Source organism: Salvelinus sp. IW2-2015, linkage group LG27 (assembly GCF_002910315.2).
Source record: "Salvelinus sp. IW2-2015 linkage group LG27, ASM291031v2, whole genome shotgun sequence".
Classification (NCBI taxonomy): Eukaryota; Metazoa; Chordata; class Actinopteri; order Salmoniformes; family Salmonidae; genus Salvelinus; species Salvelinus sp. IW2-2015.
In genome coordinates this window covers 38,174,800-38,189,838 of record NC_036867.1, presented here as the reverse complement: position 1 = coordinate 38,189,838, position 15,039 = coordinate 38,174,800, and the positions used below count along the sequence as shown (strand labels likewise).

The 15,039-nt window shown below is 41.8% G+C and overlaps 1 protein-coding gene and 1 long non-coding RNA gene across 8 annotated transcripts; one reads left to right on the top strand and one right to left on the bottom strand.

Moving 5' to 3' along the window:
- Window positions 1-4,665: 4,665 nt before the first annotated feature.
- LOC111953801 (uncharacterized) lies at window positions 4,666-11,712 on the top strand. Of its 6 annotated transcripts, none has more exons than XM_023973302.3 (9): window positions 4,666-4,900; window positions 5,625-5,734; window positions 6,828-6,919; window positions 7,032-7,279; window positions 7,440-7,680; window positions 7,774-7,870; window positions 7,942-8,175; window positions 8,788-8,963; window positions 10,490-11,712. In XM_023973302.3, exons 2-9 carry the CDS (start codon window positions 5,669-5,671, stop codon window positions 10,707-10,709), a joined length of 1,374 nt encoding a protein of 457 aa, XP_023829070.1. In that variant the 5' UTR covers window positions 4,666-4,900; window positions 5,625-5,668; the 3' UTR covers window positions 10,710-11,712. The 6 variants fall into 6 exon arrangements, with proteins under 6 accessions (XP_023829070.1, XP_023829072.1, XP_070291671.1 ...); XM_070435570.1 differs by lacking the exons at window positions 4,666-4,900; window positions 10,490-11,712 and adding exons at window positions 9,772-9,835; window positions 10,122-10,212 and having other exon boundaries at window positions 5,225-5,734; window positions 8,788-8,952; XM_070435571.1 differs by lacking the exons at window positions 4,666-4,900; window positions 10,490-11,712 and adding exons at window positions 9,772-9,835; window positions 10,122-10,212 and having other exon boundaries at window positions 5,226-5,734.
- LOC139023130 (uncharacterized) lies at window positions 10,034-10,490 on the bottom strand. 2 transcript variants are annotated; one of them, XR_011474282.1, is made up of 3 exons: window positions 10,410-10,490; window positions 10,143-10,218; window positions 10,034-10,084 (listed from the first exon to the last, which is right to left on the bottom strand). It is a non-coding gene; the product is annotated as an uncharacterized lncRNA (long non-coding RNA). The 2 variants fall into 2 exon arrangements; XR_011474281.1 differs by lacking the exon at window positions 10,410-10,490 and adding an exon at window positions 10,329-10,380 and having other exon boundaries at window positions 10,143-10,264.
- Window positions 11,713-15,039: the final 3,327 nt, after the last annotated feature.

Below are 15,039 nucleotides of genomic sequence, written 5' to 3'. Positions count from 1 at the left end.
TGTGAAATCAACAAAAAAATGTCCCCATATCATTGGATTTAGGTGAAAAGTTGGGTGAAAAAAAGACAATGTCCTTGCGTTGATGACTTTTTGCAAATCCAATCCGTTTCCCACGTTGATTCCATGTCATCACATAGATTGTTCTGGTTGAAATGACGTGAAAACAACGTTGATTTGACCAGTCGTTTCCCAGTGGGAAACCATACATCATGTCATTATGTAAAATAAATACATTCAAGCACTGAAGGTAAGTCAGATTGACTCAACTTTGTATTTACTTTTCTAATAGACAATGGACACACACCCACGCATACATTGCAAAGCAGGACATAAACATCAAGTGTATTTTACACTATCTCAACATCTCTGCACATTCAAGATTTATATCCCTCTTTCTGCCTGCTAGAGATCTTATCGGATCTGCTGTCGATCCACTGCACCTCCGGGACCAGGCCATCTAGAATCTTGTCACCATTTACATTACATTACATTTAAGTCATTTAGCAGACGCTCTTATCCAGCATAACTTGTCATTTAAAACATTGTTTTTGTGTTTAATAATCCCTAATGCACAGAAGGACACTAACCATAAACCAGCGCTTCATATCATACAAAACCTGACACATTGAAACAATGTTTCTGAAAGGACATGGCATCAATTATCATTTTAGCAATACCTCTGTTGTGTATGGGTGGCACACACATGCACCGAATACAACTCACCACACATGTAATCAAGCTAGATGTAAATATGTGCACCAACTGGTTTCTGTTTTTTTAAGAGGGACACCTGAGTAAACATATGTTCTGAGACAAAAACAGAATGACAGAGTGATGTAGAGAGACAGACATAGATATAGAGAGACGGACAGTGATATAGAGAGACAGACAGAGTGATATAGAGAGATGGACAGAGTGAAATAGACAGATAGATTGATATAGAGAGACAGACAGATTGATATAGAGAGACAGACAGTGATATAGAGAGACGGACAGTGATATAGAGAGACGGACAGTGATATAGAGAGATGGACAGAGTGACATAGACAGACAGATTGATATAGAGAGATGGACATGGTGATATAGAGAGACAGACAGAGAGACAGACAGAGTGACATAGACAGACAGGGTGATATAGACAGACAGATTGATATAGAGAGACAGACAGATTTATATAGAGAGATGGACAGAGTTATATAGACAGACAGTGATATAGACAGAAGGGTCATCAGAAGGGTCCATATCCACTCTCTTTTCTAAATGTCTCTCTCTCTCTCCTAGTAGATCATTTTACATTGCCTCAGTCCACATTCACCACACACACACACACACACACACACACACACACACACACACACACACACACACACACACACACACACACACACACACACACACACACACACACACACACACACACACACACACACACACACACACACACACACACACAACACCACACACACACACACACACACACACACACACTCAGGTTTAAATTGTCATTTCAATGTAGGCCTAATCTCAGTAACCCAGAACTAAAATCTCTGCAATTTGGTCCGATCCATCTGCAGAGGATGCAGCATTCAAAGACTTGTCCTCTATATGTGGACCTGACCTCTCATGTTATATTGCTTGTTTTTATTTTAGTTTTTTTAAGCACTGAGATTCCTATCATGAAAATCACATAGAAGATGAATCAATTATTATTAGATGTTTCCTCGTCTGTCGATGAGAGAGGCCTATCTAAATGGCCTATTAAAATTAAAATGTTAATATTAAAATTACTATTGCATTTATTGTATCACGCATGACTGTAAGTCACTTTGGATAAAAACGTCTGCTAAATGGCATATATTGTTATATATTATTGAAATCTGTTAATTTATTAAAGTCTGTGGGGAATGCACATTACAGTTTGATGAGATTCCTCTGAGTGAGTAGCAGAAACCCAAAACAAGCAATGTAATTCACATGTTTTTGTACTTTTTTTCAGGATTGTAAATACATGTAGTAAATTTGGCATTTCCCGAAGTAGCATTTTTTTTATGTTACCCTCAAGCGTGGGTGAAGGAGTCTGATATAACCTACAAATCCCATTCTAATTAAAGCTGCAATATGTAACATTTTGGGTGACCCAATCAAATTCACATAGAAATGTGTGTTGTATATCTGTCATTATCATTGAAAGCAAGTCTAAGATGCAGTAGATCTGTTCTATGTGATTTTCAATTTCTTTGCTTCGCTGTTTTTACTTTTGGTTTTGTACACCAATTTCAAACAGCTGAAAACTCAATATTTCTGTTTATGGAAAATATATTTCACAGCGGTTTACATGGTACAATGATTCTCTCCACTATTCTCTCCATTATACTCACATAAACTGAAATTAAATGAACTGTTACAATTTTAGCAACCAGGAAATTTCAGAGCGATCACTGCATAGTGCATCTTTAATTCTCTTAATCCATAATCCTAATTAATCCCATTCCATTAATATATTGTTGCATGAAGTAGGTGCCTCATCTCTCCCAACCAGAGCTAATTGACGCAGCATTTACGTCCAGACCGTTCATTGTGTGTGTGTGTGTGTGTGTGTGTGTGTGTGTGTGTGTGTGTGTGTGTGTGTGTGTGTGTGTGTGTGTGTGTGTGTGTGTGTGTAAGGAGAGGATGGATTGGATACTCTCTTTGAATATAATGATTAATTACTCCATACAAAGACTGTGTGTGTGTGTCAAAATAGGGTCTCGTGTTTTATTGAGGAGTGAAGGATCTCACTGCACTGTCTTAGTTATCACTGATAATGATTGAAGGGATACGTTTGTCAAACACACACACACAGACACACACACACACACTCTATCTCTCACACTGATACAGACACACATGCAGACACACACACTTTTAATGACAGTGAAGTGCTGAAAAGGCATTTCATATTCATGCCTTTATGTAACTTTACTATTGCAGAGTGTGTGTGTGTTTTCTCTCTGTAGTTTCCTCATTATTACCCCGCTCTTTAAATGTTTCTCTCCCAGTGAGAGAGAAAGGGAGCTTACAGCTTTCTTTTTAGCGCTTTGGTAATATTTTCACAAGTACACTATATATACAAAAGTATGTGGACATCCCTTCAATGAGTGGATTTCGCTATTTCAGACACACCCGTTGCTGACAGGTGTATAAAATCGAGCACACAGCCATGCAATCTCCATTGACAAGCATTGGCAGTAGAATGGCACTGTCATAGGATGCCCCCTTTCCAACAAGCCCTGCTGGAGCTGCCCCGGTGAACTGTAAGTGCTGTTATTGTGAAGTGGAAACGTCTAGGAGCAACAACGGCTCAGCCCGAAGTGGTAGGCCACACAAGCTCACAGAACGGGACCGCCGAGTGCTGAAGCGCGTAACGTCTGTCCTCGGTTGCAACACTCACTACCAAGTTCCAAACTGCCTCTGGAAGCAAAGTCAGCACAATAACTGTTTGTCGGGAGTTTCATGAAATGGGTTTCCATGGCAGAGGCAGCCGCACACAAGCCTAAGATCACCATGCGCAATAGCAACCGTCAGCTGGAGTGGTGTAAAGGTCGACGCCATTGGACTCAAAAGCAGTGGAATGCGTTCTCTGGCATGCTGAATCACGCTTCTCCATCTGGCAGTCTGACGGACGAATTTGGGTTTGGCGGATGCCAGGAGAACGCTACCTGCCCCAATGCATGCCAACTGTCAAGTTTGGTGGAGAAGGAATAATGGTCTGGTGCTGTTTTTCATGGTCCGGGCAAGGCCCCTTAGTTCCAGTGAAGGGAAATCTTAACGCTACAGCATACAATGACATTCTAGATGATTCTGTGCTTGCAACTTTGTGGCAACAGTTTGGGGAAGGCKATTTCCTGTTTCAGCATGACAATGCCCCTATGCACAAAGCTTGGTCTATACAGAAATGGTTTGTTGAGATGTTTACAATCCAAATGAAGACACAATAACAGGTTTTGAATGAAAGACTGGCTGCATTACAAGTGTGACCAGTTTGGAGTTTTGCCTTAAGAGTTGTGAGAATGTGTTCCACATACTTGTGAAAATAGTACCAAAGCTATTAAAACAAACTGTAGAGATAGTTTGGGTGTGTGTGTGTACGAGTGTGCTGTCTATCAGTGGGGAGCATTGAAACTGGCATTACTCTCTAAAGTTCACCTGACAAATTGACAGGCAGACAGACAGCATTAGCCCAGGCTACTACAAGACAGACTATTACGAGAGCTTGGGAATATAAGGTTATATCTGCAAAAATATTATTCTGAGATAATTTTTTTTCTTTAAAGTTTCCAAACCCTCAGTGGTTTGAATGGTGTCAGTAATTTGTATCTTTTGAAATGAACATGAATTGTGGTATTTATATAGTTAGAGAACATTGAACAGAACAAGGCTATGTCGATAGCTACATTTTTACCTAAATGCAGATAGAACCTTATAGTCCCAAACTCTACAAACTAGGTTCTACCAGCAAGGATGCGCTGGCCCATGTGAGATGACTGGCCCATGTGAGATGTCACGCCCTAGGTTTCCCTACAGAAATGAAATGTTTTTCTCTGCATTGTGTGACCCACAGGTGAGTGAGAGACAGAGAAAAAAAGAGGGAGGGAGAGAGAGAGAGAGAGAAAGAGAGAGAGAAAGAGAGAGAGAGAGAGAGAGAGAGAGAGAGAGAGAGTGAGAGAGTGAGAGGGGGTACTGCCGCATAAAATAGTGTACAGTGATATCCACACCATTTCCATGGTTTGGCTGCGTTTGGTGGATTAGACTAAACAATTTGAACTTTTTGAACTGAAATATCAGTGCTTGGATGTGAATTTATCTACGCATCTACCTTTTTGTGGATATAATTCACTCCTTTTCCTGGATTTACACACAGGTATATTCAGATCTTTCTGAAATTGATTGATGTTGGTGCCGGAAATGTATACGATATTCGCTTAAAAAAAACATGAATAACTAGGCTACTAGGCTGTAATTGGAGAAATACATTTCCATAATGGTGTTGGGAACATCTCATATGCGTGTTTCCTGCTCAACGTCACATCGCAAACAGGTGCATTTTGCAAAGAGGAAAACCTGTTTCACAGCGCACCTTTGCTGGTACGATTTCCAGGGATTGTTAGTACATTGTATAAACTATATTTGTTTTTGTATTATAGTTCCCAAACTCTAGCATACCGGTATTACCACAAAGGTGCGCTGTGAAACAGGTTTTCCTCTTTGCAAAATGCACCTGTTTGCGATGTGACGTTGAGCAGGAAACACGCATATGAGATGTTCCCAACACCATTATGGAAATGTATTTCTCCAATTACAGTACAGCTTCTACGCAGACATTTCTGATTATTCCACATTTAGCTCTATCATCAGAGTTATACAGCAAGTAACTGCATGCTTTTCATGATCAGTAAACATCAAGTTGATCATGTATTTTCAGATACGTGATAGTAACCTATTCATTTGGCATGAACTACCTAGCTAGCTAAGCAAACAACGTGTCATTTAGCATAGATTAGGTTCATGGAAAGAGATTGACATCGGCAAATCCGTGTCCTGGTAAAGTTGTCAATCAGAACTACTGTCATATCCACTACATCCAGAACCGTGCTGCCAGGATCCTGATGAGAAACTGAAAGGTGTCATCATGTATTTGTTCGCAAACATCCTTTCTGAATATAAAAGTAATCCAAGAAGTAATCATCTAGATTACGTAAGTATCTGTAATCTGATTACAATATTTTTGCTAACATAACTGATTACAGTTACCATCTAGGTGATATTTGTGTTGGGTGGGTCTTTCCAAATCGTCTTTCTTGGTGGGAGGCTTTTATTTGGTGTGGGGGTGAAGTTTGCCAGGACAGGGCAGGGAAGCGGGATGGATCATAGTGTGCCAGTTCCTAAATAAAACTAATCTTAACTAATCCAATCTGTAAGTGGTTGGAGTCATTTCACCTGTTATTGACATGGTTATGCAGTTTAGACAGTTTAGTCTCATTTATCAATCTTCCCTACCTTGGCAGCCATTCTAACTGCAGATTGTGGGTGATGCGCATGAGGGCATTTAGATGTGTGTCGACTCTGTATGTGTGTGTGTGTGTGTGTGGTAAGCACAGAGACAGAAGAGGAAGCGAGACATCCCACTTCCTAACTTTTTTTCTGGTTCGTATACAGTCAACTAAGCAGACCAGACCCCGCTGCTAATGCATTGGTCCCTATGCGAGAGCCCCCCCATTAAGCAGACCAGAACTTACATTTAAAAAATATATATTTGTCCCTCATAGCAGTGGTTGATTTATTTTATTTGACAGTTTAACAAATACATACACACAGTACAAATCTAGACAAAGATAATAGAACAAAGTCAATTACTTATTTCAGTTGTGTCCCTTGCTGTCGTTTCCATTCTGGTCCATGTGGATTTGATATTTTTTTCATGTCATACGTGCTCCCCTGCTGCAAAGCCTCTATTGCCCTCTCTACGACAAATAATGCTGAAAGTTGAAACTTGAAATTGAGGCCTATTTGAGTGTCATTAGATACAATATTTTGCATGTCATGCATGTCTTCATCTCACTCTAAGGATCAGAGGCTGCGTTTAAACAGGCAGCCCAATTCTGATCTTTTGCCCAATTATGTGCAAAAGAGCTGATCTGACTGGTCAAAAGACCAATTTGTGAGAAAGAATTATCAGAATTGGGCTGCCTGTGTAAACGCGGCCAGGGAGCAAGTGCGGCTACATTATTAACTTTCCCTTCTCTTCAATCGTCACCTCAATCTTCACCTTCTATAAACTACCTTCCTAGATCTGGCTCATGATGGTGAAGAGGCGTGCGTTCCCTCTACTGATAGCTTCTGCTCTGGCAGTCATGGTCTACACCATCTTCACATTGCCCAGGTACCGTGAAGCCTCTGCCGTACGATCAAGAAATAAAAGTGCCAAAGGGAAAGCATTGTCTGGGACACACATTTCTGCTGTAGAAATACAACATCTGTCCATGATTCCTCAGGTCACAGCCAGGCAACCTCCAGCATCCCTATCCGCACCACATCTCTGACCAGTCCATCACGCCTGTCAACGACACCAAACACTTCATGGTGGGGGCCTACAAGGAACATCGTGTGGAGGGAAGCTCCGTACGCATCATCAGTATCTTCAGACGAGACTCAGTCCAGCCTCTGTACTGTGTGTTCTACTGTGGGACTCACTGGGCTAATGGAATGAAGGCTGAAGTCCAGATGCACTCTGATCACTTTGGTACCTGCTATTTGCGATTTGGTTTGAGCCCTGCACTGACACACCTGAATCAACACCCGAATCAAAGAAATAAGGGGCTTGGTGATTCGCTGATTAGTTTGTTGATTTAGTTTACACTATACAGTAATTGTATGTGTCCCTGTTCTATATTGGGATAAAGGTTTCCGCTTCGTGACGACCGACGTCCTTTGTCCGAATCTTCCCGACTGCAACCCGTCACATGTGACCCTCGCCACACAAGCTGACGCCGAACTCGCTCAGAACCAAACCTTCCTCCGCATCCAGAACCTTGTGAAAAGGGAGGAAGAGGAGTTTCAGTTCAACTTCACTGTCTGTTGGTCCAATTTATTTGGCGATTATAACAACGTGCTTCAGGTCACCCAGACTCTGGAGATGTACAAGTGGGTATTGATTGAGTGATTGGTTGATTGATTGATGGATTGCTTGATTGGTTAATTGATGGATTGATTGGTCGATTGATTGCTATGTTGCAGGTTGTTGGGAGTGCAGCATGTTGTGGTGTATAACACCAGCTGTGGACCAGACCTGGAGAGACTGCTACAGAGTTACACACAGGAGGGCTTTGTTGAGGTAGGAATGAATTGATTGGATGGATGGACAGATAGATGGGATTCATTAACTGACTGATTGATTGACTGCAGGTGGTGCCCTGGCCTATCGACCAACACATGAACCCGTCCCGTGGGTGGCTGCCCAGTGAACATGGAGGGGACATCCACTACTACGGCCAGTTGACCACTCTAAATGACTGTGTCTACAGACATATGTATCAGTCACGCTATGTACTGCTGAACGACATCGATGAGATTATAGCTCCGTACCAGCATCAAACCCTGCCCCAGATGATGGATGTACTTCAGAGGCAAAACCCAAAGGTAGGGGGAGGACTCAGGGAAGTACTGTGTATGTGTGTTAAGGTAGATCATTACGTGTGTGTTGTGCATATGTTAGGCTGTGTTTACACAGGCATCCCAATGCAGATTATTTTCCTCAATTATTTGGCACATCTGATACAAATGTGATATTTTCCCAATCACATCAGATCTTCTCACATCAGATATTTTTTTGAATTGATCTAATTGGTCAAAAGACCAATTAGTGAAAAAATATCATATTTGGGCTAACTGTGTAAACGCAGCCATGGAATTTTATCTTTTGAGTTCTGATACCACATTCGTATGTGGTTCTCATCCTCAGTCTGGACACTCAGATCAGAATTGTTGTGCTATGAAGTGTTTGTTTTTGCACGTGACCTGCCATTATCAAGATAACCACCCCAACATTTAAAGGAACAGTGACAGGAAATTCATGAGCATTGCGTTAGCGTGCTATTTCATATGCTACATCAGTGTGAATGTGCAAGTCTGATATGAGTCAAAATACAATAGTGTGGACAGTGACAAAAATAGATCAGATATGAAGGGAAAAAATCTGAATGAATTCTCTCTCTCTTTCGCCTTCCCTCACTCCACCCTCCATCTCCCCAGGCCGAAGTGTTCCTCATAGAGAACCACATCTTCCCTAAGTCCCAGTTTGAGCCCAGTGGAAGGTTTGAACGGCCCCGCTGGCAGGATGTTCCAGGGATCAACATCATGGAGCACATCTACAGAGAGGAGCCAGACTATCGTATCTACCACCCCTCCAAGATGATAGTACGGCCCAGGTTAGAATCTACCACCCCTCCAAGATGATAGTATGGGCACAGAGTAGTATACTAAGAAGCTAGCTAGATATACTCAGGGTTTTCTAAAGCTAGTCAGCTTCAGTTAGGTTCACATTCCAGCTCAGGCTTCATCCCTATTACGACAGTGGATATTGCTTGTCCTCCTGCCGCTCACTCTAGCAGACTTATAGCTGCGCATGCATGTCTCTCGTGTCTAGTCGAACTCCGAACTCTTCAGAGACAACGCTGAAACATAAATCCATGGGCGAGTCAAGAAAAGCCATCTTGCAAATTATTCAGGTTACGGAGTGAAAAAMGTCATAAGAAGTGCCGTCTTTCTTGTATTACGTATCGTTCATGCCGTCTTTGGTGTGATTATCAATGCACAAGCACCTTTTTCCCCCTCCAATAAATAAAATAATTTTATAAAGTCATACAAAAGTCATACTGTGAGTGAAGTTTCAAATGCATCCTYTCATTACTAAATGTGTAATATGATAGYTATTTTAATATTACTATTTTTTTTTACACAAAAAAGCATTTGGTTAATACAATATTTAATCAGTGGTCCTCTTCAAATCAAAGGGATTATGGGAACCTGATCTCATTGGTCCTGAACTCACGGCTCAGACATTTCATTCAGGATAAGTAGAGTTAGCCCTGAGTTAGCATTACATTTGTGTGAGTGGTTATCTCAAGTTGAGCTCAGAGTTTGTAGTATAGGGCTCTTGTTAGAATCTACCAACCCTACAAGATGATTGTACGAGCCAGGTTAGAAAAGAATACAACCTCTGTCTAACAACCCTAGGGCAGTGGAGCAGACGTCGGTCCACTCTGTCTAACAACCCTTCTGTGTCTCTGACCCCAGGGCAGTGGAGCAGACGTCGTCCCACTCTGTCTACAACCCCAAAACATCTGTCGCTCTGACCCAGGGCAGCTGGAGCAGACGTCGACGCCACTCTGTCTCAACCAAACCCTTCTGGTCTCCTTGAACACCCAGCAGAGAGCAACGTCGGACTGGACAACATCCTGCGACCCAGGCAGTGAGCAGCGTGACCACTCCTGTCTACACAACCCTTCTGTGTCTCTGACCCCAGGGCAGTGGAGCAGACGTCGCCACTCTGTTACACAACCCTTCTTGCCTGCACCCCAGGGCAGCTGGAGCAGACGTCGACCCACTCTGTCTAAACAACCCTTCTGTGTCTCTGACCCCAGGGCAGTGGAGCAGACGTCGGTCCACTCTGTCTAAACAACCCTTCTGTGTCTCTGACCCCAGGGCAGTGGAGCAGACGTCGACCCACCTCTGTCTAACAAACACCTTCTGTGTCTCTGACCCCAGGGCAGTGGAGGCAGACGTCGACCCACTCTGTCTAACAACCCTTCGTGTCTCTGACCCCAGGCGCAGTGGAGAAGACGTCGGCTCCAACTCCTCGCTCTAACAAACACCTCTGTGTCTCTGACCCCAGGGCAGTGGAGCAGACGTCGGTCCACTCTGTCTAACAACCCTTCTGTGTCTCTGACCCCAGGGCAGTGGAGCAGACGTCGGTCCATTCTGTGCTGCGTAACTTTGGGCAGACAGTGAAGGTTCCTCCTAACGTGTGTCATATCATCCATGTCAGAGTTCCCCTACGAGGAGAACTGACCAAGGAGGAGCTGCATGAAGACAAGAGGATCTGGGACTATGAGAGACAACTGGTGCCTAATGTAGATAAAGCATTGGAGAAGGCAGGACTACTGCGCATGTGAATGGATTTGCTTCATGCTGAACCAAACCTACAGAGAAGTTTAGCCCCACACTTGAATGCTCTTAACCTGTCTAGGACAGATGTTCCGCAAGCGGAAACCCCCCCCAACATTCCACTGAAAAGGCAGCGTGCGAAATTCAAAAATATTTTTTTGAAATATTTAACTTTCACACATTAACAAGTCCAATACAGCAAATGAAAGATAAACATCTTGTAAATCGAGCCAACATGTCCGATTTTTAAAATGTTTTACAGTGAAAACACAACATATATTTATGTTAGCTCACCACCATATCCAAAAAACACAGCCATTTTTTCACAGCAAAGATATCTTTCACAAAACTCACAAATAGAGATAAAATGAATCACTAACCTTTGAACATCTTTATCAGATGACACTCATATGACATCATGTTACACAATACATTTATGTTTTGTTCGATAATGTGCATATTTATAGCCACAAATCTTGGTTTACTTTGGCGCTATGTTCAGAAATGCCTCCAAAATATCCAGAGTAATTACAGAGAGCCACGTGAAATAACAGAAATACTCATCATAAACTTTGATGAAAGATACATGTTTTACATATAATTAAAGATACACTGGTTCTTAATGCAACTGCTGTGTCAGATAAAAAATTTAAAAAAACTTTAGTAAAAAGCACACCATGCAATAATCTGAGACGGCGCTCAGCCATTCTCCGCCATGTTGGAGTCAACAGAAATACGAAATTACATCATAAATATTCCCTTACCTTTGATGATCTTTCATCAGAATGCAGTGCCAGGAATCCTAGTTCCACAATAAATCATTGTTTTGTTTTATAATGTCCATTACTTCTGTCGAATTAGCAACTTTGGCTAGCATGTGTAGTACACATGTCCAAACACTTGCGCAATTGAACGAAAACGTCGAACGAAAACTTCAAAAAGTGATATTACAAGTCGAATAAACTGGTCAAACTCAGTTGAGAATCAATCTTCAGGATGTTTTTATCATATATATCCGGGGTAATTCAACAGGTGATGTTGTATTTTTCAGGATTCGTAAATACATGTAGTTAAATTGGCATTTCCCCGGAAGTAGGCCATTTTTTTATGTCTACCTCTCAGCGTGGGTAAGGATGTCTGATATAACCTACAAATCTCGCATTCTAACATTGAAGCTGCAATATGTTACATTTTGTGGTGACCCATCAAATTACATAGAAATTGTGTGTTGTTATCGTCATATCTATTGACAAGCAAGTCAAGATGTCAGTAGATCTGTTCTATGTGATTATTTTCAATTTACTTTTGCTTCGCTGTTTTGCATTTATTTTTGGTTTGTACATAACCCAATTTCAAACAGCTGAAAAACTCAATAGTTTTCGTTTATTGAATAATTAATTCAACAGCGGTTTACATGGTAACATGTTCTCTCCACTATTCTCGCTCCATTATAACCACTATAACTGAATATAATGAACTGTTTAGCAATTTAGCAACCAGGAAAATTTTCGAGCGGATCACTGCATAGTGCATCTTATTTCTCTTAATCCATAATCCTAATTATCCCATTATTAAATATATTGTTTTGCATTGAAGTAGGTGCTCATTCTGCCAACCAGAGTAATTGACCGCAGATTTACGTCCGACCGTTCATTGTGTGTGTGTGTGTGTGTGTGTGGTGTGTGTGTGTGTGGTGTGTGTGTGTGTGTGTGTAAGGAGAGGCATGGAATGGATATCTCTCTGTTGTGAATATAATGATAATTTCTCCAGTACATAAGTACATGTGTTGTGTGGTGTCAGAAATAGGGTTCTCGTGTTTATTGAGGATGTGAGGGATTTCACTGCACTGTCTTAGTTATCACTGATATATGATTGAAGGGAGTAACGTCATTGTCAAAACACACACACAAACAGACACACACACCACACACTCTATCCTCTCACAGATACAGACACACATCTGCGACACATCACCTTTAATGACAGTGTAAGTGCTGAAAAATGGCATTTCATATCATGCCCTTTATGTAACTTTACTATTTGCAAGAGTGTGGTTGTGTTTTCTCTCTGTAGTTTCTCATTATTACCCCGCTCTTTAAAAAATTGTTTCCTCTCACCAGTGAGAGAAGAAGGGAGCTTACAGCGTTTCTTTTAGCGCTTTGGTAATATTTTCACAAGTAGCAACAATATACAAAGTATGTGGAATCCTTCAAATGAGTGGATTTCGCTATTTCAGACACACCATCGTTTGCCTGACAGGTGTTAAAAATCCGAGCACACAGCCATGCAAATCTCCATTGACATAGCATGTGCAGTAGAAATGGCACTGTCATAGGGAGCCCCCTTTTCCAACAAGCCCTGCTGGAGCTGCCCCGGTGAACTGTAAGTGTTGTTAATTGTAAGTGGAACGCTAGAGCAACCAACGGCTAGCCCCGAGTGGTAGGCCACTACAAGCCACAGAACGGTGACCGCCGGAGCTGCTGAGCCGCGTAACGTCTGTCCTCGGTTGCAACACTCCCTACCAATTTCCAAACTCCTCTGGAAAGCAAAGTCAGCACAATAACTGTTTGATCGGGAGTTTATGAAATGGGTTTCCATCGGCAGAGTCCAGGCCTGCTACCACTAAAGCAAGATCACCATGTGCGCAATAGCAACCGTCAGTCTGGAGTGTGTAAAGGTCGTCGCATTGACTCACAAGCATGTGGAGATGCGTTCTCTGGCAGTGCTGAATTCACGACTTCTCCATCCTGGTCAAGTTCATGACGGATTATGGACGAATTTTGTGTTTGGCGGAATGCCTAGGAGAACGCTTGACGTGCCCCAAGCATGCCACGTCAGTTTGGGATGGAGAAGGATAAGGGTCTGGTGCTGTTTTTTCATGTCCGGTGCAAAGGCCCTTAGTTCACCAGTGAAAGGCGAAGATACTTAACGCTACAAGCAGCATAACAATGACGATTCTATGATGATTCTGTGCTTCGCACTTGTGGCAACAGTTTGGGAAAAGCAATTTCCTGTTTCAGCAATGACAATGCCCGTATGCACAAAGCTTGTCTATACCAGAAATGGTTTGTTTGAGATGTTTACAAATCCTTGAAGACACTAATTAACGGTTTTGATGACAGACTGGGTGCATTCAAGGTGTGACCAGTGTTGGAGATTTTGCCGTTAGAGTTGTGGAATCGTGTTCCACATCTTGTGAAAATAGTACCAAAGCTATTAAAACAAACTGTAAGAGATAGTTAGGGGTGTTGTGTTGTGTACGAGTGTGCGTCTTATCAGTGGGAGCATTGAAACTGGCATTACTCCCTAAAGTTATACACTTACTGACAAATATGAGACAGGCAGACAGACGCTATATAGCCCAGGCTAACTACATGACAGACGATTACGATAGTTGGAATATGGTTATATTCTGCAAAAAATATTATTCTTGGAAGGCTTTTAAAAGTTTCCAAACCCTTCAGTGGTTTGAATGGTGGTCAGTAATTTGTATCTTTTGAAATGACATTGAATTGTTGGTATTATTAGTTAAGAGAACATTGAAACAGAACAGCTATGTCTGATAGCTGACATTTTTTACCTAAAGCAGATAGAACCTTTATAGTTCCCAACTCGACATAACTAGGGTTCTACAGAGGATGCGCTTGCCATGGAGATGACTGACCCATGTGATATGTCACGCACCTAAAGGTTATCCCTACAGAATGATGTTTTTCTCTGCATTGTAGTGACCCCAGGATGAGTGGAGTAGACAGAAGACAAAAAGAGGGAAGGGAGGAAAGAGGAGACGGCAGAGAGAGAACTAGAGAGCAGAGGAGTAGAGAAGAGAGAGGAGAGGGTTTTGAGATTTATGAGTGAGTAGGGTGCGGTCTGCCCTGACATAAATCTAGTGTACAGTGATATCCACATCCATTTCCTTGTTTTGGCTGCGGTTTATGGTGGATTAGATCACACACATAAACATTTGAACTTTTTGAACTGAAATATCAAGTTGCTCTGGATGTGATTAATCTACGCATCTACCTTATTTGTGGATTAAATTTCACTCCTATTATCCTGTGATTTTACACACAGGTTATTGATTTCAGATCTTTCTGAAATTGGATTGTGTTGTGCCCGGATAATGTTACCGTTTCGCTTAAAAAACTATGAAAACAGGCTTACTAGGCTGTAATTGGAGAATATACAATTTCCATAATGGTGTTGGGAACATCTCATATGCGTGGTTTCCAGCTCAAACCAGTAGCAGTCGCAAAAGGGTGTCTATTTTGGCAAAGAGAAAACCTGTTTCAACAGTCGACATGCCTTTGTTGCTGGTACGATTTCCAGGGATTGTTA

What these genes read in the sequence shown, in the direction of transcription:
- LOC111953801 (XM_023973302.3), top strand. Translation starts at nt 5,669, where the DNA reads ATGTATTTGTTCGCAAACATCCTTTCTGAATATAAAAGTAATCCAAGA. An exon ending in GAAGTAATCATCTAGATTAC is followed by an intron (nt 5,735 to 6,827) that starts GTAAGTATCTGT and finishes CTACCTTCCTAG; the next exon opens with ATCTGGCTCATGATGGTGAA. An exon ending in CACAGGAGGGCTTTGTTGAG is followed by an intron (nt 7,871 to 7,941) that starts GTAGGAATGAAT and finishes GATTGACTGCAG; the next exon opens with GTGGTGCCCTGGCCTATCGA.